At 36.8% G+C, this 27,354-nt stretch overlaps 1 protein-coding gene across 1 annotated transcript in view; it reads right to left on the bottom strand.

Moving 5' to 3' along the window:
- LOC114031528 (cation-independent mannose-6-phosphate receptor-like) overlaps nt 1-27,354 on the bottom strand; it is a 142,396-nt gene that overhangs the window by 56,363 nt on the left and 58,679 nt on the right. Inside the window, exons 6-16 of the mRNA XM_027846658.1 lie at nt 26,860-26,980; nt 24,720-24,825; nt 21,446-21,608; nt 21,038-21,215; nt 18,321-18,424; nt 14,242-14,406; nt 11,707-11,847; nt 3,146-3,289; nt 2,321-2,458; nt 1,192-1,342; nt 455-632 (exon numbers count right to left, since the gene is read on the bottom strand). Of these exons, the coding sequence (XP_027702459.1) occupies nt 455-632; nt 1,192-1,342; nt 2,321-2,458; nt 3,146-3,289; nt 11,707-11,847; nt 14,242-14,406; nt 18,321-18,424; nt 21,038-21,215; nt 21,446-21,608; nt 24,720-24,825; nt 26,860-26,980 (1,589 nt within the window). The remainder of the gene's footprint in view (nt 1-454; nt 633-1,191; nt 1,343-2,320; nt 2,459-3,145; nt 3,290-11,706; nt 11,848-14,241; nt 14,407-18,320; nt 18,425-21,037; nt 21,216-21,445; nt 21,609-24,719; nt 24,826-26,859; nt 26,981-27,354) is intronic.

Below are 27,354 nucleotides of genomic sequence, written 5' to 3'. Positions count from 1 at the left end.
AAGGAGAATGAGAACATAAGAGCCTTATGTTTTGTGCTATAAAATTCTGTAGCATTCCATACTGTGTACACTGTACTAACACCATCTGGAGCTTAAGTAAAGGCATTCATGACACCAAACGATTTAGAAAATGAATGGCACTAGTGTACTCTGGCAAAACTAAAAGAAGCAATTCAGAGCCATAGCAGACAAGACTTTGGCCAGGAAACCAGACTAATAGCTCTACTTCTAAGAAAAACATCATGACAGCTTCCTGGATAAGTTTAGGGAAAAAATATACAGCAGTTAGCATCACAGGTTATATGTAAAGAACTTCGTGGTTCATACTTTCCCTACTATTCATGACATTTCACTTGTAACTCAGAAATGTTATAGTAATTTCATTAAACATAGTACTTAGCCTTCCCCCTCTTTAGCTTTACTTTACTTTTCATATATAAGATGCACTTCTTACCTGGTACTCTGGGACACCTACTCCAGCATCTCTATCACAAAGGAAAGTGATAAGTGTAGCTCGTAGTGTGTGTTTTTCATCATTGTAAGGTGTACCACCTTTGTAGCTCAACTGAATCATCCCATCATAATAAGAAAGGGCAGAACTATTCATTCCCAGATTCCAAACTTTCATTTGACTAAAAGAAAGGCATAAAGCTCTCTCAAAAGAACAATTAAAAGCAATAACATTTTTGCAAAAGAAACATTAATTGTTCAAGGTACTGCTCTCTTTAGGTAAAGAGATACTGCCCACTCAACAGTAAGGAAATATACATTAAATGCACATTAGTTACCTATCCTGAGCTGTTGAGGTATCTAAAATAGAATTTCACTAATCATAATGATGATAATAACCAACAACTTACAATTATTATCAATTTTCTAAGTTTTTTTTTTTCCTTACCACAACTCTACGAGGTAACAGTTTCAGACCTTCACACCAAGACCAGTGCCTGAACCATGCATCTCTTCAAGGAGTTTTATTTGCAATATTAAAAAATAAGTTATTGTCATACTCTAGTCATCATATCAGATTTTCCTAGTACAACCAAAATAAAGGTTTTAAACATAAGGTAGGCTTCAGTTTTTACCAGGAGATTACAACTGACTCCTGCTCTAAAGTATATTTTGTAGTATAAAACACTCAAGAAGCATCAATTGCTTAAAAGCACACTGAACAGAACAGAAGCTACTTACCTTTTTTCTACCTGGCATGCTCCTGAATTAGACTGACAAATATCTTGATGAGAGACAGCATCACAAACATTTATATAGAAGTTATAGTCATCTGTTCCAACAGAATAGTCCCCATTTTTCTTAGTCAAAGGTGACAAATCAAAAGAAAATCCTAAGTGTAAATAAAAAGTGAAGACACGTGTAATAATTAAGATAGATATTCCTTTCAGTGATTCCACTTTTATGCTCAACTACCACTTTTGTCAAAAGAACTAATCCTATGGGCAAAGTTTAAAGCAAAGTAGCCATCAAATTTACAAAATTATGTGTTTAATGGGTTTATTTTTTTCAGTTAACCCTGATGTGAAATGATCGCAAAGACTATATTCAATTGCCTTTCCTTGATTCAGCACTTTATACATAGTAGGCAGGTGAATGAAAACAATTTATTAAGTGCTTACTATTTGGCAAAAATTGTGCTTGCTAAGTGCTTGCGATACAAATAGAAAAAGACAGTCATTGCTGTCAAAGAGTGCACACTCTAACTCTAACTGGGAAAGACAACACTGTCCAGAAGACCTTAGCTGCAGGCAGATGGAAAAAGAGTGGGAGTGTTTAGGATACAGGAGGATGCCTGACCCACCAGAGCAGACCACCACCTTTGGCAGGTAGAGTGGACCTACTTACTGGCCAGAGTGGAGAGGTGATTCTCTCTGGAAGGACTTGGGATGAAGTATCAGGCCAGGAAGGAATGGCAAAAGGAAGCACTGCCAGGAAGATTGGGAATGAACTCTAGAGTAGGAAGAAAGTTGGGTCCCATTTGGGTACTACTTAAGTAGAGCAAAACTGAAGTTAGGTTTTGACAGAAATTACATCCTCCATACCTTAGAGACAAGCCCTTATTTCCAACATCACAAAGAGCAAGAAGTCACAATCATATAATTTCACTGGATTTCCAAAAATCTAGATCTCATATTTTAGGGTTTTAAATGTCGTTCCATCTAAAATGTACTCACATGGATCAAAAAGGGAGGAAACTATAAATATTCCTTACACAAAACTAATTGAGTAGGTAAATGTTATCTGGATCTTACATTAAGATAATTGCAAACCAATATTCACAATAATGTGGATTCTGCTTAGTACAGACCTGCCTGTGAATCAGTAACTCTGCAGTTATCTCCTTCAGTCTTAGACAAAACACAAGCAGCAGCTGTATGCCACTCAAATTCGTATAAACAGCCATTATCCCCCGAGTTTCTCAAAACCGGAGCACTTTCTAGATCACCTATCAGTAAGAAACAAGAGAGAGTAATCACCATTGTCAATAAACTTTCCTTTATTCATCCTGATAAACCAGATAAACCAGAATGACCTATCACCTCCAAATCAGGGTAAGGATCAAAAAGAGTTTTACTCTCATACTCATCAATTTACATTATTTCTAGTTTATTAAATTATCTGGAAAATTATAGAAGCTTTCCACTTCAAATGATAAGCTTTCACTGTTTCAAGATATATCAAAAGGGAATAACTATCAGGGCAGTATTAAAAGGGAAAATATGCATAATCAAAATGTCTGAGCCCAACCAAAAATTCCACCTATGGACCATTACTCCCAAATCTCAATAACCATGTATTCTGAGATTACTAGGCATCAACTGCTAAGCTAGAGGCTGGATAAAAGTTAAAACAAAATTGAAACAAACACTCCCTGCCCTTAAGTACTTGACATTCCAAAGACAGAGACATTGACACATAGAAGGAAGTCAAATACATACAAAATAACTACAAGGTGGGGGATGGAGGGGGTGGAAATCAGATAAGGCCTCATGAAGGATGAGGTCCCTAGCTAAGCCACTGAAGAAACAGGGTCAGACTGCTACACAATGAATGGCTAAGAGAAAAAAAGTATATGCAGGAAATGCGTAAGTTCTACAAAAGCCAAGAGAACTAATTAAAATGTTGTTTTTACCAGGCTTGCATTTAAGCGTTATGATGGTTGTGATTTTCTTGCTTTGGCCACAGTTATCACCATCAGAGTAAAAAAGTTGAATGTTTTCCTTATTCTTTATTGGAGAAGACACAAACTTGCCCAGATTTTTAAAACCTTGATCACCTGAGGAGAGAGAGGGAAGAAGAACTGGTCCAGTGTATCTTAAACAAAAGTAAAATGGAAAATAAAAAATTAAGTTAATATATTGTATTAATCAAATATTCTAATGAATGTAAGTAGAATGTACTAGTGGTATTTCCTCATCATTCAATGCCTACCTTACCAGTAAACCAACTCTTTTTTTTTGCAGTGAGGTGATACTCCAAGTGGAGTGATAGAGTTAAGGAGACGCAAGTTCAAATCGCACCTCAGAAACTTACTGCGTGTCACTGGGCAAAAACCACCACCTTTGTCTGCCTCAGTTTCCTCAGCTGTGAAATGGGTCAAACAATAGCACCCACCTCCCAGGATTATGTGCAGTGAGAATCACAAGAGTCAATATTGATAAAGCACTTTGCAAACCTAAAAGTGATATATAAATACTACCTAATATCGTAGCTCCTTTACCATTATATGTTGCAGTACAAACAAAAATAAAGACCCAAGGACTTTCCCAATGCTGGGTGTGTGTTTGGTTTTATTAGGGCCTCAGTTCTTTCAAAGTGAAGCAGAGAACCTGTAACTTTTTTGGTTATATATAAAGTGGAAATAGACAATAGGATAATTGCTTTGGGGGGGAGGGGGGAAGAAAACGGACCAGGATTCAAATCATGCCTGTCGTTGTCACATCTTGGCCAAGTTAGGCAACCTCTCTGTGCCTCATTATCTTCATCTGTAAAATTCGGGGTGGTATATATTAGAGTCTCTAAGATCCCTTCCAAGTCTTAATCTAGGGACATCATCTTCAAAAGGAGGGCGCTGTACCCCTTCCAACTCTAAATCCATGAACCACATCTTCATCTGTAAAATGACGGGGGATGTAGACACCACCCGGGGTCCAAGGTCCCTTCCGATTCTAAATCTAGGAACGTATTACTAGGCCAGATGTCCACACAATACGGTATAGCCGTTTGTCCTATTCTCTTTCCCGAGATTCACGGCCTTAGAAGTGTTACACATATGCCAAGAATCCTCATTAAGATGACCGTGCGTGCACGCACTGTGTTTAAGCAGTAGGGAGGAAAGCGAGGAAGTCGGCGCGGCAGGGGGCTCCCCCGGCGTTTAGAGCGGGCGGCCTTCAGGCGCGGAGCCAGAGCGCCTCCCAGTGGTCGCGCGCCTGTATGTGTGTATGTGTCCGCGTGTGTACGTGTGTGTATGTGTGTGCGTGGGGACGTTCGTATGTATATTGAACATGTATGAACGCGTCTTGAGCAGTAAATGTTTAAGACGACGGTGCTTAAGGAAGGTCATCAAGTTTTCCCAAAAGGGCAGGGGCTTCACTAGGAACCTTTGGTCACAATCTCTGTCCCAAAGCGTGCACCAAGCGCGTAACATCCGGTGGTCCGCTGATGGTATCAAAAAGCGCCGCCACCACGCCGAGGACAAGAAAACGAGATAGGCCGATGACTAGTCATGGACCGAACGCCGCAAAGAAACGGGCGGCCGTCGGATGAGCTTCTGCGCCTGGGGCTACGCCTAAATTGGAGTCTGTTCTGGGGGATCGTGAAAGTCCACACCAGGGTCCGCATTCGTATCGCCCCTTGGCGGGCGACCCACCGGGCCGCGACATACCACGTGGTCCGCCGTCACATCCGCACGCGACAACCTTCTGAGGGGATTCACCGTAGCCACGTCACCACGGACCCCACAGCTCTCCAAAGTTCGAAGGGGGAGGGGCGAGCCCGTGAATTCTGGCTGAATCCCCACGTCGGAAGGGCCGGGCTTTGGCCACGAGGAGGCGCTATGGCCTAGGACATTCCCGGAGACAGTGCTTTTAGGAGTGTCATAGCGAGACTGCGCAGTGCGTGTTTTATCGCTAGCCCGTTCGCCTTCTTCCATACCATTTAACTAGCGGATAGAAAGCTCTAAGAACGACTCCCGGTTTTTTTCTGTCTTATGTAGCCTGAGATTGTTGGGGGCTTAGGGGAAGGTAGGGGGCGAAAAGAAAAGATATTATAAAGATATCCATAATAGTAATATCTGTTGGAAAATTTTATCTTCCATATCTGATACCTGTCTTTCAGATAGATCTTATAGATACACTTGGAAATCTATGTATCTACATTTATCTTTCCATTAGATCCCAGCACTATATAAAACTTTTTCTGCTCACCCTTCCATCCCACGTTATGTGTAACAGCAGAGACGCAGCCCATTCAAAAGGCGTCACACTAAACTACTTTTTTATTAAGAGAACCTGGATTCCAATATAAGCCTCTCTTTGCATAGTCCAGAATTTCAGTGGGTATCATTGCTTGTGCGGGTTAAGCCATGGGGCTGCTGAGATAATTTCTAATACAATGGCTTCAACTTAAGCTTGACTTGCTCAATTATCCTAAAAGTGACTTATGATAACGAGAAACGTTTTGGCCAAGTTCATTTTGAATTATCAGAGGAAAATTCTACTGGAAGACAGGTCGAATAGGTATATAAATGTGATAGGAGTATGGATTGCACCTGATACAGTGAAGTCCATTAACGAAGAAACCCCTTCTCTGCAACTTAACTTTAGATTGTTGCTTGAGGCACTGAGGTTAAATGACTTGCCCAGTATCACAAAGCCAGTACACAATCCAAGGGCAAAATTGCAGCAAATATTCTGGGCACCAAGATGGATTATCTGCCCACTATTCCATTCAGTTTCTCTCATATAAATGTTATTAACATGAGTTTGGAGACAATGGTCAGCAACTTGGAAAAGAGGGACTAGAGAAGTACTTTGTGCAATTGTTTGCCAAAAGAAAAAAAAAATTGAACTCATCAGAGTGACAGAACACCACTTTGAAAATTCAGGAAGAAGAAAGGAACTAGGAAATGGAAGCTGTCAGGAGAATGAGCACAGGGGCTATATAGAGGAGGCATTCTAAGCCATGTCAAAATTTTCAAGAAGAGCTTACAAAGAGGATGAGGAAAAATGGGGATAAGGCAAACGCTGGTAACCTTCTAGGTAGCCTTAGAAAGGTGGGAGTAGTGATCACATTCCAAAACATGCAAGATTAAGTGGATGATGAAGTGGAGACATTAGTATAGATTACTTTTACAAGTTTAAAAGTAAAAAAGAAGTAGAAATGGGATTGGTAGCAAATTACTATATATCAGCTGGCTACTATTAGTGAAACTTACCTTAAAGAGGAAGATTAAGAATATTTTTAAAGCAAATTACTATACTCCAACAATGGACAATGTTTCTCCTCCCCTCTGAACCTCACTCTCCCCTAAAAAAACAAAACACATGGCACCCAGAAGTGGACAAAAACTCTAGATCTGTAATGACCAAGGCAGGGAACATCAAGATCTCTCCATGTTCTGGACTCTGGGTGGGCTTTTACACCAATCCATATTAAATAGCCTAGAAGCTAACAAGGTTTGTCTTTCTAAGGTTTCTATAATTCATGGGGGGACTAAGGGTATGGAACTATAAAATGGGGAAAGCATGACAATATGGTGTATAAGAAATATTTTAACTTTAAAACTTTAAATTTAATCTCTAAATCATCTGCTTAGTTTTATAAACAATTCCACTGGGACAGCAAAGACTTAAAATAGCTTAGTCTAAAGAAAAATAGAATTCTATTTAAAGTAGACACATTATGAATTATAGTTTTCTAACAACTTTTCATCCATTAGATGCAATTTATGTTTTATACCTCAGAAAAAAAATTTAGAGGCTCCCCAAAATTTTTACATTAAACAAGAAGAATCAATGTAGGATAAAAAAAAAAGTAAAAGGACTGAACCGGGAAATGTACATTTTCCACCATGGAAGAACAACAACCAAGATAAGATTCTAAAAGCCAGAAACTATCATCTTTGAACTGCTATTTCCTAAAGGGATTTCCTTCTCTGTCTCCTTAAAGCCTTTTAAAAGTCACAACCAACTTCACTATGACAGGTAACAAATGACCTGAATAAACAGAGCCCAGAGAAGACCTTCAACCTTTCATTTTAACTGTTCCAATTTCATTGCTTCCTCCCTTCTCCTCAACATGTTGCCAAGAAAGTAAAGGGCTCCTGGATTTTACTTTATACTTGGTGAGAGCCACAAAATAAGTATAACCCATCCTTCGAAAATCTGCCAAAACGCTTGACAGTAGGAGTAGAGGGTGGGGTAAGGACTGCTTGCTAATTTCCCCACAGTTCTCAAAGTGCCAGAAGATTTCATACTTTACCTCAGGGTAAACTATGCAGAGTGTCTTAGACCCTGACCTTGACAGAGGCATGTGTTAAAATAAAAGTAAAACATCACAGGCTGTGGCTCTACCACCACAATTTTTTTTTTAATTCTAGAGTTTGGACAATTAAGTTGTTGTATGTTATCTTGTGGGCATCTTTAGATGTTCAAAGACGACAGAAGAATCTATAAAATGTATTGAAAATATTTTCAATAATAAGCCCAGATCTATGGCATGTATTTCATAGTGTCTCTATGTGTACGTGTGCTTGTGTGTTCATAAGTATCTGGATGAATAAAGTACTAAAAAAAAAAAAAAGTTTGAATAAACTGAAGGTCAAACTAAATGAGCACAACCTAGTTCCAACAAGCAAATGAACGTAGGCAGTGTCCACAATGCAGAGATCCTTGCTGTACTCTTCCCTAGATTGGTGCCACATTTCAGAAAGGACAATGACAAACTAGAACATCCAGAGGAGGGTGACCTGGATAGTGAGTAGACTACAGAACCTGTCACATGAGGGTAAGCACTGACTGAAGGAATAGAGGATATTTATAAACATGGAGAAGAGAAGGCTAAGAGTAAACATGACAACTGTCTTCAAATATCTGAAAGGGTGTCAATACTTCTTAGCCTCACATTAGAATTCAGGAGCTGTGCTTACAAGTCGCAAAGAAACAGACATTTTTAAGAATAATTTTTATTTTTTATTCCAAATCCAATACAAGCATTTCCACATGCAAAGAAAAAAGAATTTACATATATATATATATGTGAGAAACCATGAATCTCTAATGTTTACAGCTTGCTTTTTAAAAAATATGTATTTAATTCATCACATTAGTTTCAAAGCTGTCTTTCTTGACCGACTTCTTCTGAGCTTCTTTTTTTTGTTTTGTTTTACTTACCCTCTTTTCTTTTGGCATTACTACTGCTAGTTCTTTCTTCTACGGTCCCTCTCCAATCCCCTCCACAAATTTTTCTTCCACAATTCTCTGAGAAACAAAAGGTCTAACTTTTTTTTTTAATTCACATATAAACATACATTCATATGCAGCTTTTGGTGCCAATACAGAACTGGTCCTCCATTTAAAAAATATAATAGATATTGATGGCAACATTGTTTAAGAACCAAAAGTAAAATTCTGAGGATCCCAAAATTTCAGAATATCAGGGATATTATCACCAGAAAAAATAATAATAATAAGCTTAATGTGGCTAAAACACTTGTATCAAAGAAATTAAAAGTTTAAAACTGTACTAAGACTTTTGGCACACTCTGTATATTTCCATCCACTGAGGAACAGCTAAACAAATGGTAGTAAGTGAATATAATGCCATAAGAATCAACAACGGCACATCACTAATGTAAAATGAAATAAGCAGAATCAGGATGAAACACACAGTGACTACAGTAACTAAGTGCAAAGAACAAGAAGAAAACAATAAAAACTGAATGCTATGAAATGATGATGAGCACTCCTGGCTCCAAAGAAGACATAGAAGAAGGCACCACCCCTCCTTTTTCAGACATGGTGGGACTATGGGAGTGGAATACTGTATATGATATTGGAGTCAGATGTGTTGACTGATATTCCTGAATTGTTTCCCTTTTTTTCCTTTGGGTTTTGTGTTACCATGGATGATTTTCAGGGGAGGAGAAAAAGGGGGGAGGGTAATAGGAGGGTGGAATGTTAGGATATGTAGATAAAAACAAAAGCTACCAATAAAAAGATAACATTGATGACGATAAAAATTCCATCAGAATAGCTGATAATTCCACTGAGTTTCAACCTTTTTCGACCCCTCCTTTTTTTTATTTTTATTCTTTACTAAGAGGGATAGTTTGCAGGTAAAGGAAAGGGATATACACAGAAACAAAGGTGATATACAAATAAGGGAGAGATAAAATATATGTTTAAAACAAACTTCTTATTTCAAAAACAGGCATTCTGTAATATAGTATGCTCAAGTGGAAGGGTATAATCCCCTTCACAATGTAAAAATATGGAAAAAAGTACTTTTATAACTCCACGTTATTTGGAAGTACATCATCTACATCTAAATCTATTTGAATTTGACACCATCGATCTACTAAATGCAAGTGTCACAAATATGCACCATATGACCAATTCCTGCTAAAATTCTCTTTCACTTAGCCAACACTTTCCAGAAGATTCTCTGAAACTGGATTAGTATTCTCAGTTGATATATCAACAATCCAATTAACATATCAACAATCTTTTTAATAAATATACCACAGCACTAAACAAAGAAAAGCAAGTAGTTGTTCAAAAACTTTGGCATTTACTCCAGTATATTTTTTTTTAAGTTTTACTAAGATGTAAAGTTTTCAATCTTTGGGGTTAGATGAGGCACCATTACAGAGTCCTACTTAATAAAAATTTGTCCATAATTGCTTTATTTTTTGTTCTTATTGATCAAAGTTTGGGTCCAAACAATGCATATATTACAATGTGGTTATAATCTAAAGATATAAAACTCTGTGTCTTCCTAGTGTGATATGCAAATACCATTCCACTTGTGACATGTTTCATCGTCAAAGAACCATCTTTTTTGTGGTGAAGATTGTGTCTCCTAATCTTGCCCAGGACAGAAGTACAGTGGCCACTCGTAAGCCTGATCCTAATGCTAATCAGTATGGAAGCTTTCATCTGATCCATTTCTCACCCCCTCCTTAAGCAGCCTAGTGGTTGCCCCTCATCCCAACCCTCCCACTTCCAAGGACTCCACCACACTGTTGTTTGGCCTGAGTGCAGACAACCAACTGACTTTAGCTCCAGTGTAGCTCAGAACTCCCTAGCTCCACCAAGCTCCACCAGCCTCAGCCTCCTGGGAGCAGGGATTATAGGCACATACCACTACACCCAGCTAAGAAGTCATCTTTAAAAGGAAATATACAATATTGTTGATAAAGACAACTGACCATGAAGTGATGGTCAGTTTTCTTCCCATGAATAATGCCTATATTTACCTTTTTCTGTGGTCCAGACCTATGACTCAGTGTGGAAACTACATCCACTGATACAAATGTTTGACATTCAAGAACCAATCAACAATTACTTCTGGATAACTCAGAATACTGTACATACCCTCTACCAGTTCATCAATGTAGATGAGTAACTCAGTCTTAGAGTATCTGGGGCACTGAGACGTTAAAGGATAATTACACTGACAACATGTAAAAATAAGTTCTTCTAGGGTAGGAGCGTTGGCATCTCATTACTTATTACTGTGCTGACACAGAAAACATTTAGAAATGCTTAAAAAATGAATTAAATGTGAGAGGCAGGTCTTTCTTAGGTCTTCTCAACCCCAAGGTTGGCTCTTTACCCACTATACCATTTTGCCCCTCATTGTAGTCAATTTATTTTGCCTTACAGCCATAATAACCCAGGCCTTTATGTATTAATACATGAAATAATGTTCAGAGGTTTTATCCTGGGAAAAGTAGTAGCCGATTTTTCCTACCACTTTGCCAACACCACCACAAACATTCATATTACACACATATACAGCCATAAACCTATAAAATGCCAGACAATTTGGCTAGATATCTCTGAGAAGTTATAGAGTTTTCTCCATCTATAATTTAAAATAGAAAATCTTTTCTTTTGGCTTTATGAATATTTTGATTAAAATTCAGCCTTGACTCAACCAGTTCCTAATTGCTGAAACACTGGAATTTGTAGGCCAGACCTGGTTTTAGGTGACAATGGGACACACTATTTGAAACTGTGCCTGTCCCACACAAATCCAGGTGATCATCTGGATAAAGGCTCTTATATTTGGCTTTTTCTTAGACCACAATTTAAGAAAAAATCTGAGTGATTAACTGTAAAAGCACAGTTAATTTATAGAACTGTCAACAATAGTATCTTAAGATCACATAACACAACAGTATTCAGGGACAGAACGTTTTCTTTGTGGTTCTTCATGTTAACAGCCTTGCCCAATACTTCTTCCATCTACAGCCAATCTTTATCAGCTTTATTTTTGACTCTCAACTGAAGCCTCAGTCAGACAAGCTTTCTCTGAAACTCAAAGTTCACTGAGCATCACAACCATATGGCTTATGAATAAGATATTTATGTCTCTGAAAAAACAGCCAAACCCTTTTAAAGTGATAAAGTTTTATAAGCCCTAGAAGAAAACTACCACAGTGTTTTCTCTGGATGTTATACTCACCAACAGAACATATAGCTGCATCTTCTGGGCAACCTTTAGCCTTCCCTTCCTGAAGTACTTTATGACAAATATTGATGAAAATGTGTTTCTTTCCTGATTCTATGAGGCTACTGTCCACAACTTCCCAATTTTTCTCCAATTCTAAAACAGAAAAATTTACCTTCAGTCAAAAACAATAGTCTTACTAAGTCACCACCACCAATAACAATTAATCTAAACAATTAGAGTTAACTTTCAGTAACCTAAACTAGAAAATTAATCCATATAAAAAACAGATGAGATTTTCATGATTCTACTTTAATGTAATTGAAATATATCATGTCACTGGAATAGGCTTTTAAAAAGGGGGGGGCGGCGGGGAGGGGGAAGCAACTCAACATGGTTCTTCAGAGTCCCGTAATAAGGTAGCTACTATGTAAGAAACCCAAACAGCAAGGAAGAAGCTACATGGAAATTAAAAATTCAGCCTGTTTTTTTTTTAACAAGTCTAGAGGAAAAAAAAAAAAAGAAATGTGATACATGAACATGCCATCAAGTTTTAAACCTGACTCTTCAGTAGCAGTTTTCAACCTTTTACATCTCCAAGAAAGTTATTAAGTGCCAAGAAGTTCTTTTGGATATGGGGGGGAAAAAGTATGAGACATAGTCCTACCCTCAAGGGGCTTACAATATAGATGAGGGCAAAGGATCTGTATGAAATGTGGACCCACTCCTTGGTAGGGATGTTACTGGTTAGGGCTGCATTTTCAGACAAGGCCAGTGACTATGCTTAGCTGTTACTAGACAAGGCTATTTGTGGTGGGTGGGTGGGTGTGAATGTGTGTGTGTGGGTGTGTGTGTGTGTGTGTGTGTGTGTGTGTGTGTGTGTGTGTGTGTGTGAACATGTGAGTGAGAGAGACAGAGACAGAATGGGGGAAGAAGGGGAGAGTGAGAAGGAAGTAAGAGGTTTAAAATTTTGTTTAAAGAGCATCACTAAAACATTTTAAAAATATACAGAAGCTCAGAAGGAGCACAAACTAACAGTAATTTGTTAGTACCATGTTAAAATTAGCATCCACTTTTTTTTTAAAAAGTTATGTAACAGGGGTTTGTGGTTTTATCTACAATCCCTTTTTCCCCTTTGTATACTGAAATGTTCTGCTGGGTAAGTTTTAAGTTTATAATAAAAAGGGCAATTTTTAAATAAGGTCTGTACATAAAAATATAAAACAATATAAGATGCCAGATGTCAACAATAAATGAGTGGCAAAGACAGTGTGCCCTTCATCAAAACAAAACCTCTGACATAGAACCAAAGACTGCAATAATCTGGCAAGAAGTCAATCGTTCTGGGCCACAAATCCAAGTGTGACAGAAACAAAAATGGTCCCCACTTTATTAAGCACTTTCGAGGTTTAGAAAGTGCTCTCTTCACAAGCTTGTGAGGTCAGTTATCATTCCCATTTTACAGATAAGGACACTAAGACTCACAGAGTTTAAATGAACTACTGTCAAAGGTCATCTAGCTAATTAAGTGATGATGTGGAAAGGTTTATTATTTCCACAGTGCTCTGATAATCACATAGAAATAACCACAACCAATGTTGCAATAATCTTGAAATAAAAAGATCAGCAGTACACACACTGCAGATAAAATGATATGCTGATGGATATGTGGCCAGCACATTTCTGAACAGGTTAGAAAACTAGATAAACGTTCACAAGAAGAAAGGAGGCCCTTCAAGCCAACAAAAGTATGTAAGTTTAAACACTTCACTATACACTTTAGAAAGCGAGTTATATTAGAGGAATCTAATGTGACAATAAAATACACCAGTTATACACCTCACTGGAGGGATAGAATAAGAAATATAGGATATGTGCATACATACAAAGGACTCCTGATTTGCATACTACTTTAATGCATACGCACAAATACATATATGCAGACATGTTATACAATGCATGGGTTTAGATATATACATATAAAAGAATGAGGAATCAGGCTTCATTTCAAAAAGTAACATTTCTTTTTCAAAAATAGTAACTTTAAAAAAGAAACCAAGGGTTTCTGGTCCAAACCTATGATTAGCCATGTATGGAGTTTCAGACAATTCACTTTATGTCTGCTTCTGTTTATTCATTTTTTTTAAACTGCAATAATGTCTACTCTATTTTATAGAGTTTTGTGAAGATAGTAAAAAATGAAATAAAGGTGAAAATCTGAGTAGTGACAAAATCTGTATAAACCTAAGACCACAAGACAAGAAGCTATGGAAGGTGCTTTAAAGGGCAATTTCTTCTCAATTTAATTATCCAAAGCACTAAGTGACCTTGGGCAGATGACTTAGCCTCTCTGGACCTAATTCCTCCCTATAACATGTGGAACCTGGATTTTCTACTCTCTAAGGTCCTTTTCCATTCCTAAAATTCAATATAATTCAATTATCAGACAACTATGGGAAAAGAGGCAAGAGTCAGAAATATCTCCAACCAGCCACTTGAAAGAATTGGGGGGAGGGGAAGGGAAGAGTACAAATGCCAAAAGAACCATACCTGAGTGACGAACCAACGAGGACAAATCATATCGCTTCTTCCCATCAGTAACTCTACAAAGAAGATCTTCTTTCTCTTTGACACAAGCATATTTTGTATCCCACGTGAAAAAGTAGGTGCAATCAACCTCACCCATGAACACAGGAGTTCCTTTTCCATCATTGCCTAAAGAGGTAAACAGACACACCACACACACACACACACACACACACACACACACAAAATATGTGATTATTATGGTCAAAATCTTAGGGATCTTAAATAGTGAGGGAAAACACTAAGGTATTTCTTGCCCAGTCACAAATCCATTATCTAGGTATTTCTACCAAGTGACGAATGGCATAGATATGCATATGACACAAATACAGAAAAACACAAGTTACGTATTTTTAGAAAATGTTCAGTGAAGAAATCTGAAAGAAGACTAAAGGGTAACCAGCAGACATCATACTAAGGCCAACCCTACTGCCAATACTAATGTTGTCAAAGGTATACTTTCATCATATACACTCTTCAAACCTCTTCACTGCCCAATGCAGACAATGCTTCCTGAAAGCCTCAATTTGCACTCTTCAAGGCCACCCTATCCACACCATTCATGATTTTAAAAACTTCCATCATATCTGCTCTTTGGTAAAGAAGCTTACCTCCAGTATAGTTCCTTCAACTCCCTTCATTATTTCAGTTTATCTTATCCAGATTGTTTATGGCTTCATTATTTCCTTCAGGCTCAAAGACTAGAATAATACACAGTATTGTAGGTGTGAATACAGTACAGTTTTGCCTCATAACACTTTCTTCCAAGCTCTCTCCTGATGATGCACGGTATGTTGTTGGCAAGTTGTACATTGTGCCAATGTCTTCACAAAACAGTCTGACTCCTAGTTCATTTTTTTGAAAGATTAACAGGAAATTTGGAGCCTATCATCCTGAAGTTAGTCTAAAGCATTTTTCTCTGACCCAGTAATACCACTGTTAGGTCTGTTTCCCAAAGTAATCAGGGAAAAAGGAAAAGGACCTATGTATTCTAGAATATTTATAGCAGCTCTCTTTGTGCTGACAAGAAATTGGAAACTGAGAGGATGCCCATCAATTGGGGAATAGATGAATGGGTATGTATGTGATGAAATACTACTGTGTCATAAGAAATGATGAGCAGGTTGATTTTAGGAAAACATGGAAAGATTTGCATGAAATAATGAAAGTGAAACAAGCAGAACCAAGATAACACCAATATTGTTAGAAGAATAACTGAATGACTAAGTTATTCTAAGATATATGAATGTTTAAATCAACTACAAACAACCTATGAAGGAAGATGCTATCCACCTCCAGAGAAAGAACTGATATATGCAACTATGTATTATAAAGGGTGTGTGTGTATGTAGAGGTAAGGGGGGCCGCCTGCATGTATGAAATGTTGGCCTTCTGTAGTTCCGGTTTGGGAGAGAGGGAAACAGTTTGGAACTCAAATGTAACAAAAATATATATATATATTTCCCCTCTGTTTGTCTGCTACATTTTTATTAATATAAAAAGTCTTGTGAAATCTTCCTCTGACTTACAAACACTGGATGGACACTTTACTAATTTGAAAAAGCTTTTGCAAAAAAATCTTTGCAAAGTTAAACTTTTCACCACATAACACTCTTTTTCAAATGATTTACAAAAATGCTAAGTGAGAGCTTTAGTACTCAACACTAAGAGACCCTACTGTTAACACTTCTCCATACATAGAATTCATTTATCTCTATTTTTTATTTCCTGTTTCTAAGCTAGTTTCTTATCCACCAAGATAAATACTTTCAACTAATTTCATATTAACTTAATTATAATAATTTGTTATTTTCTCTGGTGTGATTTACTCCTGCTATGAATTTTGATAAATAAATCATGTAAGATTTTTCCTTTTTCCCTTATGCAAACCATACTAACTTCTTCTCTATGTTTATTTTTCACACCCTTCACTTTTTCCTTAAGTCATCTCCTATAATTACTCCCTTTCAAGGTTGGGAAGTGGGTGAAGGCTTTGGAAGGTGGCACAGAGAAAACAGATAACTTTGACCTAGTAAGTTTACCTTGTAGTTGACATGAAAGAAATGAGGGGGATATTGTGGAAAGTAGTAAGATGACCAGACCAGACGGGTAAAGGGATATGTTGTATGAAAAGGCAGAAAGGTGGGAAAGAGAGTATCACATGGAAAAGATAGCTAAAGCATGAAACTTTATAAGGTCAAATGATCCAAAGAGAAATAACAAAGGGATTGAACTTCCTAAAAAGAAATACATTGATTAGGAAACACAGTGTTTCTTATAGCCAATTAATAGTCATACATTTATATAACATATTGGCACATAATATTTGTTGTATTAAAGTGACAATTGGTTCATGTGAACTACAAAAGCCTACTGGTAAATACAACAGTAGTAATGGTACTGACTGAAAAAGATAACAATAAATTAGACCTCTCTGCCAAGGACACTTTCATCTGGAGCTTTACTGTAAATCTAAGCCTGGCCTCACTACACAGCAAATTATTATCATTATTATTATCCTTGTCCTATTTATTATTAACCGCATAAAGCCAGAAATATTGACCTCACTTCTTCATCCACATTACTCACAAAGGTTTCTAAAGCATAGGCCCCTTACCTCAAGACTGATATTCAAAATACCCTGTTCTTTACTTGAAATATAAACACAGAACAGATTTCTATAGGAAGTTTCATATATGAACTACACACAAAAAGTAAGCTGCTATATTAGAATATTGCAGAAAGGTTATTTGTTGTTTTTTGAAATGCCACAGTCCATGTGATTTCAAAAAGCTTTCCCTAATTATGTGAATAGGAAGCAAGAGGAGCTGCATGAAAACCAACAAAAGCTCAGTCTGAACTTCTGTTGTGTGTCCTATAACAAGAAACTGCAGAAATGTCTGTTTACCAAGAGGTTCATCTCCTATGAACATAAGGCAATATGGCACAGTGGAAAGAATGCTGGACCTGAGAGTGTTGGCTGGGGTCCAAATATTGCAGTAGATACTTAATACCATCTAGTATCTTCCTACAATCCATTTCCATTAAAGTTTCCTTAAAGCCAATTTCTATGCCACAGAGTTTGGACATTTATTCCTAAATCTGGGGTGACTATCATGCCAATGACAGTACAAATTTATACTGCACATTAAGGTTTGCAAAGGCTTTACAAATATCTCATCTGTCTTCACATCCACCTTGGGAGGAAGATGCTATTATCATCCCCATTTTACAGATGAGGAAACCAAGGCAGAAAGAGATCTGCCTTCCCCAGGGTCACACAGCTAATAAATATCTGAGGCCAGATTTGAACTTAGATTTTCCTGACTGTAAGCCCAATGCTCTATCCATTGCAGGACCTAAGTGCCTGAGTTAACCTATAAAGGTAACTTTTAATTTTTTTAAAAATCCCATGATGGAATAACCATTTATTTATTCAACATTAAGTGTCAGTGTTAAATGTCTTCCATGTAAAAGGTGCTAAAGCTAGGTATTAAATGAAGGGGAGAAAATACAAACATAGAAAAGACAGTCAATGCTTCCTGAGATTTATCATCAACCAAGAGAAACAAGACAGAAATGTACAAAAATGATAAAATTAACACAAAGTAGACTATAAGTACATAACAAAAGTGGAAAATGCTGAGTGATTAGAGAAAAATCACTACCACCAGGTTAATACCAGGAGAGGCTTGTAGAAGAAATATTTGAGATGAGCCTTGAATGATGAAGATTTGAAGAAGATCAAGATAGTAGGATTTACTTTTATATCCATTACATCATCGAGGAACAAAATGAAAGCAAAACAACAGTTTCTAATAAGCTGCTGGCACAGCAGCCATAAAAGTTTAGCGTCACCGAACAGAATGCCTAGAGAAATACTCCTACCCATTAGGCAATAGAAAAAAAGGTCATCTTGCCATAGTGAATATGGGGCTGCCTAGTTCCCAAGGAAAATTTACCACTCTATTAAGCTCTCTCCTTTTAACACAAGATCATGAATTCAAATGCAGCGAGTACAGTAAATAAAACTGTAACTTCACCTGCTGTTTTGTTGCATTCAAAGTTGATGATCGTCATTCGCTGAAAGCCTGATCTGCATGCATCTCCATCAGGATAGATTAAGGTGAGGTCTCCATCGGAGTATCTAAAATTCATTAACATAAATGCATTTTACAATCAAAATTCTCTTTCTCTCCTTCCTTCTCTCCCTCCCTCCATTAAGAACCAATCAGCCTTCAAATAAGACAGCAAGTTATTTACTGACTGTGAAATTTTTAAAGAAGTGGGTATCAAGTAAATCAAGTCTTTTAATCATTTTAGCCTCGGTTAAGAATTAGATTTAAGACAAAAAAATTCAAAGATATTTTGCCACAAGAGTTAGAACAGTTTTCCTCTTTGTAAATAAAATTTCTGGGTTTAGTTATGTGAGAAAATGAACCAGATGAAAACATAACAGATATGGAAATTATGTCAACTACAGCAGTTCCCAAACAACAGTCTATGAAACCCAAATATTCTAGAAAAGATTGTGATGCCAGTGATTATTTCTAGGAGACAAGAAAAGAAAGGAATCACCAACTCTCAAAATTGGAAGAGACCTCAGAAGGTATCTAATAAAACCATTAACTCAAGAATCTAGTCCGTAATATACCCTACAAGAAAGAAGTCATTCAACCTTTGCTTGAAGGCCTTTAAGTAACAATCAACTACCTTCCAAGGCAAGCCATTCCATTTTGAAATTTCTAAATGTTAAGAAATTCTCTCACATCAAGCCTAAATCTGCCTCCCTGAAACTTCCACCCATGCTCTTAGTTATTCCCTCTAGGGCCAAGAGAACTAGCCTAATAATACTTCTTTACTTCACAGCCATCAAAATACTACAAGATAGCTATTATACCTTTCTCATCCCCTCTCCCTCACAATGTTTTCTCTCTACCCAATTAAACACAGCCTGTTTCTCCAACTAATCCTTCTGCTTCATGTTCAAGGACTTCATCAAGCCGGCTGCCCTCCTTTGAACACCCTCCAGTTTATCAATGTGCTTCCATTAAAATGTGTTGCCTAGAATTGATACTATATGCCAAATATGGTCTCCCTAAGACACACTACAATGAGACTACCACCTCCTTAATCTGGATACTACGAATTAGTTTTATTGGCTGTATTACCAAATTAATGACTCATAGTGAGCACGCAGTCCACTAAAACATCCAAATCTTTTTCTGAAGAGGTATCTAAACACATCCTCCCATCTTACACTTAAGACACTGATTTTTTTAAACTTAATTATAAGACTTTATGTTTACCCCTGTTAAACTTCACCTGAATTGATCCAGATCAATATTCTCTATCATGTTAAGATATCTGCCTTTCTTGGAATCCCCTGTGCTTAGTACAGTGCCTTACATGTGGTAAGTGCTTAATAAATGCTTGTCAACTTGACTGTCTTATCCTCCAACAGATTAGCAAGGAAGACTCAAGACTTCTTAAGCAGCATAGTAGAAAATAAGGTTGGAGGGTAAGAGTTAAGAGTAAGCAAGGGCTAGAGTGCCTTTCCATTTCTTCCTTCAGTTGTAGAATATGAGTTGCTCAGAGTAAGTAAGGCATAGAGGTGAGTACATCCTAGAGTCCTGCTAACGGGCCAATATAGGAAATTGTGATACTACTGACTTCAGACAAGACAAAAGTATTGGCATAAGTCAAAGACAGAGATGTGGCCAAATTTAAGTAAAGAATCTCACAGACAAGCAAAGCAGGCTGTTTCTAGACAACACACCATGAGAACAGAACCCAAACATGTTAGTATCAATATCAATCTAGAGAAGTATGTGCAGCACTAAAATCTTTGCTCAATGTTTGATAACGCTACTACTCCTAAAATCTGAAACAAGTCATTAAGGCTACGCTTCCCTAAGTCATGGTAGCTCACGGCTATGGCAACTGAAATGTGAAAAATGACATGTGGCAGTTATGAAAATTGGCCTAATTTCCTTTATTTTGCTTCCAGGTTTCCCTAATACACTTTAATAATTACATTCCACACCCCCAAATCTAGGTCACTAGACCAGCATTTGTGAACTCTATAAACATATTTCAAACCTAAAAATATCACATGGCCAAATTAATTTGGAAACTTAACTAGGTGGTAAAAGTCAGTACTTATTCTCACATAATCACACAGGTACATTTTTAAAGATTAAAAAAAGCACTCATTTAAATGTCAAGAGTTGCACTGAAGCTATCTTTGAGAAGTTATCTTTTCCCTATAGTTACTTACAAGCTTCCATCACACTACAGTGTCATCAGACATTAGAGTTGTCATAGAAAAACCAAGATATCTCAAAAAAAAACCCCAGATTTGAATTTACTGAAATAATTACATGCCAATGTAATTATATTACTAATGTAATGCAAATTTCATACTAATATAATTAATATTTGTGAGACTTCTATAGAAATGATACCATTTATAATAAATGCCAATTTTAACACAAGATCACTCAACCATACTACAAAGATAGAATTCCAGCTTAATAGTATGTAATCATTTGGGTAATTTGATATCAAAACAGTCCTACAAAAACCACAAGCCTAGTTGCAGCAGGGAGGAATGCTGGCTCAAGGTCATTTTTCTGTCTACTTTATAGGATTGAGGAGGAAGAGAGGAGAGAGAATAAGGTTCTCAGGTTTATTTTTTTTTTTAAGCAAATAAGCAGAGGTATGCATCAGCACTGCACAAAAGCCACGATTAACACACCGGAGGGTCTGGTTCTGGTATTTTCCTGCCACTTTGACTTGTTCTCGATCTTCCTTCTTCACCTGGCAAACAGCAGCTTCTCTTTTACTACTGCAAACGGGGACTTCCGTGCCTCCACAAACATTCATATAATAAAAATATTCTTTTCCATCTGTAGCAGAGTATGGTGATTCATAACCTAAAAATAAAACCAAAACGAAATACATCTTTAGTTCCAAGTAAGAGTTCCCTCACATTACTAGGGATCAGAAACATTTTTTTCCTCACTTCATTTCATTCAAAATTCCTCATTTAAGTACCAAACTAAGCTCAACATGATATACCTGATGATTATACAACTTTCTTGCCAGGAAATTTCTTATTAATAAACAAGAGGAAGGCATAAGGGGGAGACTATGGCACACATACCTTTCTTCCGGGTGAGAGGGGTAAGGTCAATAGAGATATCATGTTGCTCACTATTCAAAATACAGGTTTTACTTTCCAAATAATCTCTGTGGCAAGCATACTCTGTGACCCATTCAATTTCATATCGGCAATTGGATTTAGCAGTAAGCTTAGGAACCGTGCCCTAATAAAACCAAACAGAAAAGAACAGTTATTTAAAAGCACAAAGCTCCATTCATGTTTGATGAGCACACCACAGGAAAAAATGGAAGATTTGCTTTGTTCTCTGACAGCTCAACAGGCAAAAGGTCAAACATACAAAGGAGATTAATTTGGAGATAATAACTCACTTTACAGGAGGACTCCCTAAATACTCATCTCCCTAACTGCATTTAAAACGTTATGACTCAGTAACAATTCAATTTATACACAACTTTCCAGGAAAGGAATAAATTATGAGAAAGTACCTTGTACTACATAAATAGGTTTTGTATTAGAGAAGACCTACTAAAAACATAAAGTGGATTACTTCTGATACTTGCTGGGGAGATAAGAATTTAAACTAGAGTCATAGGTCACATATACACACGCACACATGCATGCACCTCAGAACATTAACTAGTATCAGAAAATTAAATAATCACCCCAAAATAGAAACACATTTGAACAAATACTAGCCAAATTTGAATAAATACTAGGAAAGGTAGAGGAAGCATTTTTTGGTGACCAACATGATATCAATAAATAAACAAAAGCATTATCTAAAGAGTAGCTAACTAAAACTGCATAAGGATATGCTGAAGAGAGTTGCATTACACCCCACATTTGCAAAGCCCAGAAAACTGCAGTTAACTTGCCCTTGCCCCAGATGTCAGCTATCCTCTCCGAGCCTCAACTTTCTCATCTGTAAAGGAGGGGGGAGGGAGGAATGGTGTGTATGCGTGCACCACACACTACATTATCTCAAAAGGACCTTCTAGCTCTTTAAGTCTACAAATCCATAATCCAAAATCTGAAGACTAAAAAGAGGTTACTTAAATCACTCTAAAATCAAAAGGTCTTATAGCTTCATGTACCCATCATATGCTTCCCATATATAGAGCTTTCAGAGGAAACTTATACCTCAAGAAATATTTAAATAAGGTCAGTCACCTAAAAACCTAAATAAGCCCTTAAAATTATTATAAACTTTGAAAACATTAATCAAGCACCTAAAAGTGCCAATGAACTAGACTAAATATAAAGATTCAACATGAATGCTGGCCAGTGAATTTAACTATAATAAGCTTAAAATTAAATTTCTCTAATGATTGGCTGCTGCCTCAAAAGATGCTGCATCAAAGTATCAATAATCACACTAAAAAGTTCAAGAATGCTAATAAAAGAAATTAAAATTAAATAATCATGAGATTCTACAAAACTGGCAAAGATGATGAGATGACAAAACTCAATACTGGTGCAACAGACATGGAAATATACTGCAGGAAGAGTTGTGAACTAGTCCCAAGCACACTGGAGAGTAATATGGAAATATAAAATTTTTAAATATACATACATTTTTGACTCAACAATCTCCACCAGTTGGGTTATATCCCAAGAAGATTACTGATGAGGCTTAAAAAAAAAATTCCTCTCAGAATGAAAATAATCCTACTCTTTTTTTTTAATAAAATAAAAAAATTGGAAACAAACTAGGTGACAAGTAATGGCTGAATAAATAAAATTATATACCTATAATGGCATATCATTTCATCAGAAGTAACAATGAATATTAAGAATTCAAAAAAATATGAAGAGATTGTTAAACAAATGAAAGTTCAATCAAAATAACAATAAATACACTGACTAGAACTACGTGGTCAAAGTTAACAATAACCACAAAAATTTTAGTACATATGGTAATGGAGATCAAGAGAATAAGGAAAATACAGGCATTACAAAATTAAAGTCAATATACACTAATTTTGAAGAGGAGTTAACAATTGGAAAATAAGTCACAGACATGTAAAATACCATCTTCATTGATTTCAACTTACATACCTGTTTCTGTTACACCTTTCTTATTCATTTATTATCTGTAATTGCCAATAGAAGTCAAAATAACATTCATACACGTATGTTAAATGTCTCTACCCAATAAATGGTGAGGCCTCCTCTGCCATCTCTCGGTTATACAAAGACCCAGGTTGCACATAGTAAGTGCATAATAAATGCTTGATGAATTGAACTAGCATAAAAACCAACTGCTTCTTGCTAAACACAGAGGACATTACTGTTACTTAAAAGATAATGCCACAGGATTACTTTAATATTGTAAAGATTGTTACTTTTATGGATGTGGGCACTCAGTCAAATCATTCTATACCGCATTCATTTGCCTTGATGAGTTCTTGGAGTAAAAAACACACACAAATACAAAAACAAAAAAAAAACCAACAGGAACACATCTAATGGTCAACTTTCTGGAGAAGACCCCCTTCCTAACTTACTCTGGCTACTCCTCACACACAACAGGACAATGTGGCACCTCATACCATATTATAATTCAGTTTTTTTTTAAAAGAAAAAATTACCACCACCACCACCCCCATCAATTAAGTTCCCTTAATTAGGTCTTAAGCCCAGTATTACATCTTTACCTACAAAATGAAAATAAGGATATAATGAAGTACTTAGGATGAGGGCTACTTTTAAAAAGGAATGTATTCAGTATTTTCATAAAAGGCAAAAATAAGTGATGTATAAATCTGGGTGTGTTAACAGCAAACCAGCCTTGATTAAACTGTATTCTTGTTATCTTATATAAACAGTACCTTGCTGAAGAACTTATTAGATTCAGCACAAGTCAGAGCCAAGCAAATAAGATTTCCTAATCCATAATAAAATTCCCTACATAAAAGTCTCTCAGGTTAATAAAAATAAAAACCAAATAGTAAGCTGCTTGCAATGGCTTACTGTTTAGCCAAACTAAACTCTACAGGTCTCATCTCAATTTTACATATTTACTTATGCAGAAACTTAACCTTTTACTGCTCTTCCCTTTACATCCAATGACACAGAAACACAACCACTCCCACGCTATTTAAGGTGTATGATAATTTAGCAGCAGTTCTACAGAACAGGTGGCGCAGTGGATAGAGCACTGGCCCTGAAGTCAGGAGGACCTAAGTTCAAGTCCAGCCTCAGACCAAACACTTGACACTTACTAGCTGTGTGACACAAGTCACTTAACCCCAATTGTCTAAAAGAAAGAAAAAAAAAGAAGAAGAAAAAGCCATGTCACAGAATAACTTACTTCTCTTCTCTCTGATGGACAAATAAATGTAATAGTCACTGCTGGAGTATGACCATCACAGAAAGTGGGCTGATCTTCACCTTCTTTCACATAACTAAGGACAAGCCTAAGAAACAAATTAAACAGAAGTTATCAGATTAAAAGTCAAATTTACATTTTAAATGCATCATTTGCCTCCAGAGTCTAGAACATTTACTCTTGTTAGGGTTTAATGAAAAAAATTATAAATAACTTTCATTAAAAAATAATTTATTCTCTTTATTTCCAAAAAATAAAACCCAATGGAGACTCTGAATGAATACTGTGTGGCTCAAGCATTTAATTGTCTCTTTAAAAAATAAAAAGTAACTCTCCTGCCACAGACATAATATAAATCTTAAGAACAGAAACAGCTATTCAACTTTAAACCTTTAATAGTACATACACCCTATCCCATAACCAAGCAAAAAAAACCCAAACAAGATAACCGATTTTTAAGCCAATAATCTATACTACCACTTCCTCTTCAAAATCAACAGTAAATGGCTGCCAAGACCAAAGCAAGCCTCCTGCTTTTTTTTTTTTTTTTTTTTTAACTAAAAGACAGCACCACTGGTTTAGAAGCTCTAGGTTCTCCAGTGGGATTTTTCAGGGAAAGACCCCACATGATTTCACACAATGCCATTAAATGGCCAGATTTATTTATAACCCAAGTTAAATATCTTAATTGGAAATCTGAAAAATATTCTGAGGAACCCTTCTACTGAAGATCTGAATACAATTTATAAATAAAACTGAAAAGGCAGAAGCCTGTCTTTTTGTAATGTGTTTCCAAGCTTTTGTCTTTCTACCTCAACTTTCGTCATGCAATACTCTCGAAATCCTTTCAGAAACAATCTGAGAAACAGATAGCAGCAAATAACAAATCGGTTTTTTTTTTAAACATATACCTAATATACCACCAATCCCAAACTGCTGCAAAGTCCTCAAAGTCCACTATCTGTATGTAACACGTTGAAAACTCAATCCATAGACTTGGACTGAATCTAGGAACTTTTTACAAAAATCAGATCACCAGTAAAATTATCCCCCCGCCAAGGTACAATATAAGCAGAAAGTATAATCAGTAGAGTAATACTAAAATACTACAACATTTTCTACATTGGATATTGTTCACCCCCTCTTCTTTGATACTATTCTCAATCAACTCCAATGACTCCCCTCTTGCCTGTGTCTAGCTTCTAAAGTCCCTCATATCTTTCCAGACTCACTGTACCTCAATCCCCTTCCTGCCCTATGCAAATCCAGTCAAACTGGCTGTCACTGTTTCTCATGTATAATAGTCTATCTTCTGTCTGCAGGTCTTTGTGCTGGTTGTCTCACATTTCTGAAATACACTCTTTCCTTACCTCCATTTCAAAGAATCCCTTCTTCCCTTCAAGATGCAGCTCAACTACTGCCTTCTACATAATGCCTTACCTGAGTCTCCCAAACTGCTAGCACTCTCCCCTCCCTCCCATTTGCTTGTATTTTTTGTGCATGTGCTTCTACTTATGGACACTTACTTAATGTCTCCCTCACAGAACTTAGGCCAACATGAGAGTAGATATTGTTTCATTCTTTACATCCACTGTAACCCTCATACAGTTAAGAGCTCAATAAATGATTGGTGATGGTGGTGGTGGTGGGATACAAATTCAATAAACAAGAAAGCACTAGCTCAAAAACTGAACCTACTTAGTTTTGGATTCTGAAAAAAATTGTTTCCTACAGAGTAAAGGAAGGCAGAGAGAAAAAAAGGAGATGACTTCTTGGTACTGTTTGCTTTTTTAAATGCTCTCTTCCTCAAGGGGGACATGCACGTACACAAGGCTCAACTTCAAAAACCCCACACAACTATATCACTTATATGAATGTCTCGGACCTCAGCAAATTATCCACTCCTGCAGGCAGCAATGGGATAAAGGTAGCTCAGGAGATTTACACCATCAGAACAATCACTGATGAGCATAAAAGCAATGGCAGTTTTTGGTGTTGCAACCTAAGCACCAGGTGAACAAGATGTCAATGATTTTGAGTTTCAAATGGAGGCAGAATTATTAACTCATATCTTCCTCAGGTAATAACACAATGGGGAAGACTGCTATAGTAGCAGACTGACCTGTCTCCGTCCATTAATTTCAGTCCTTCTTTTGGCCTTCCAACATCATAACCTTGATTCCCCTTCACCAGGCATGCTGCACTACCAGAGGGACAAAAGCGTGTCTCTTGACTTGAACCACCTAGTTTAAAAGAAAAACAATCAAGTGACGGATTATATTACAGAAGCAGTAGGTCAACGAACAAGGTCAAGTTTGGAAATCAAGGTTTTTTTCATGCAGGTTGTATTTGTTACCATCAGATTTCTTGTCTTTACCATACTCATACTACAACTACTCTAGGTAGACCACTCTGCCCATTTCAAGAAATCAATGACCTGAGAGTTTGGTACAGGAATTCTCTCCCCTGATGTAGACTGTAATTCAGTCATAATTTACAGCAGTGGCATCAAACTCCAATAAAAACAGATCCATTAATATTTCCCAATTAAATTTTAGTATGATCAGGACCACACTCTCCAGCCCTCAGGATTGTTGCTGGCCCCAACATGACCTAT

The sequence above is a fragment of the Vombatus ursinus genome, unplaced genomic scaffold (genome assembly GCF_900497805.2).
Source record: "Vombatus ursinus unplaced genomic scaffold, bare-nosed wombat genome assembly UNPS02015175.1, whole genome shotgun sequence".
Taxonomy (NCBI): Eukaryota; Metazoa; Chordata; class Mammalia; order Diprotodontia; family Vombatidae; genus Vombatus; species Vombatus ursinus.
Note: the sequence above shows the minus strand (reverse complement) of the source record. Positions and strands in the feature narration are given on the sequence as shown.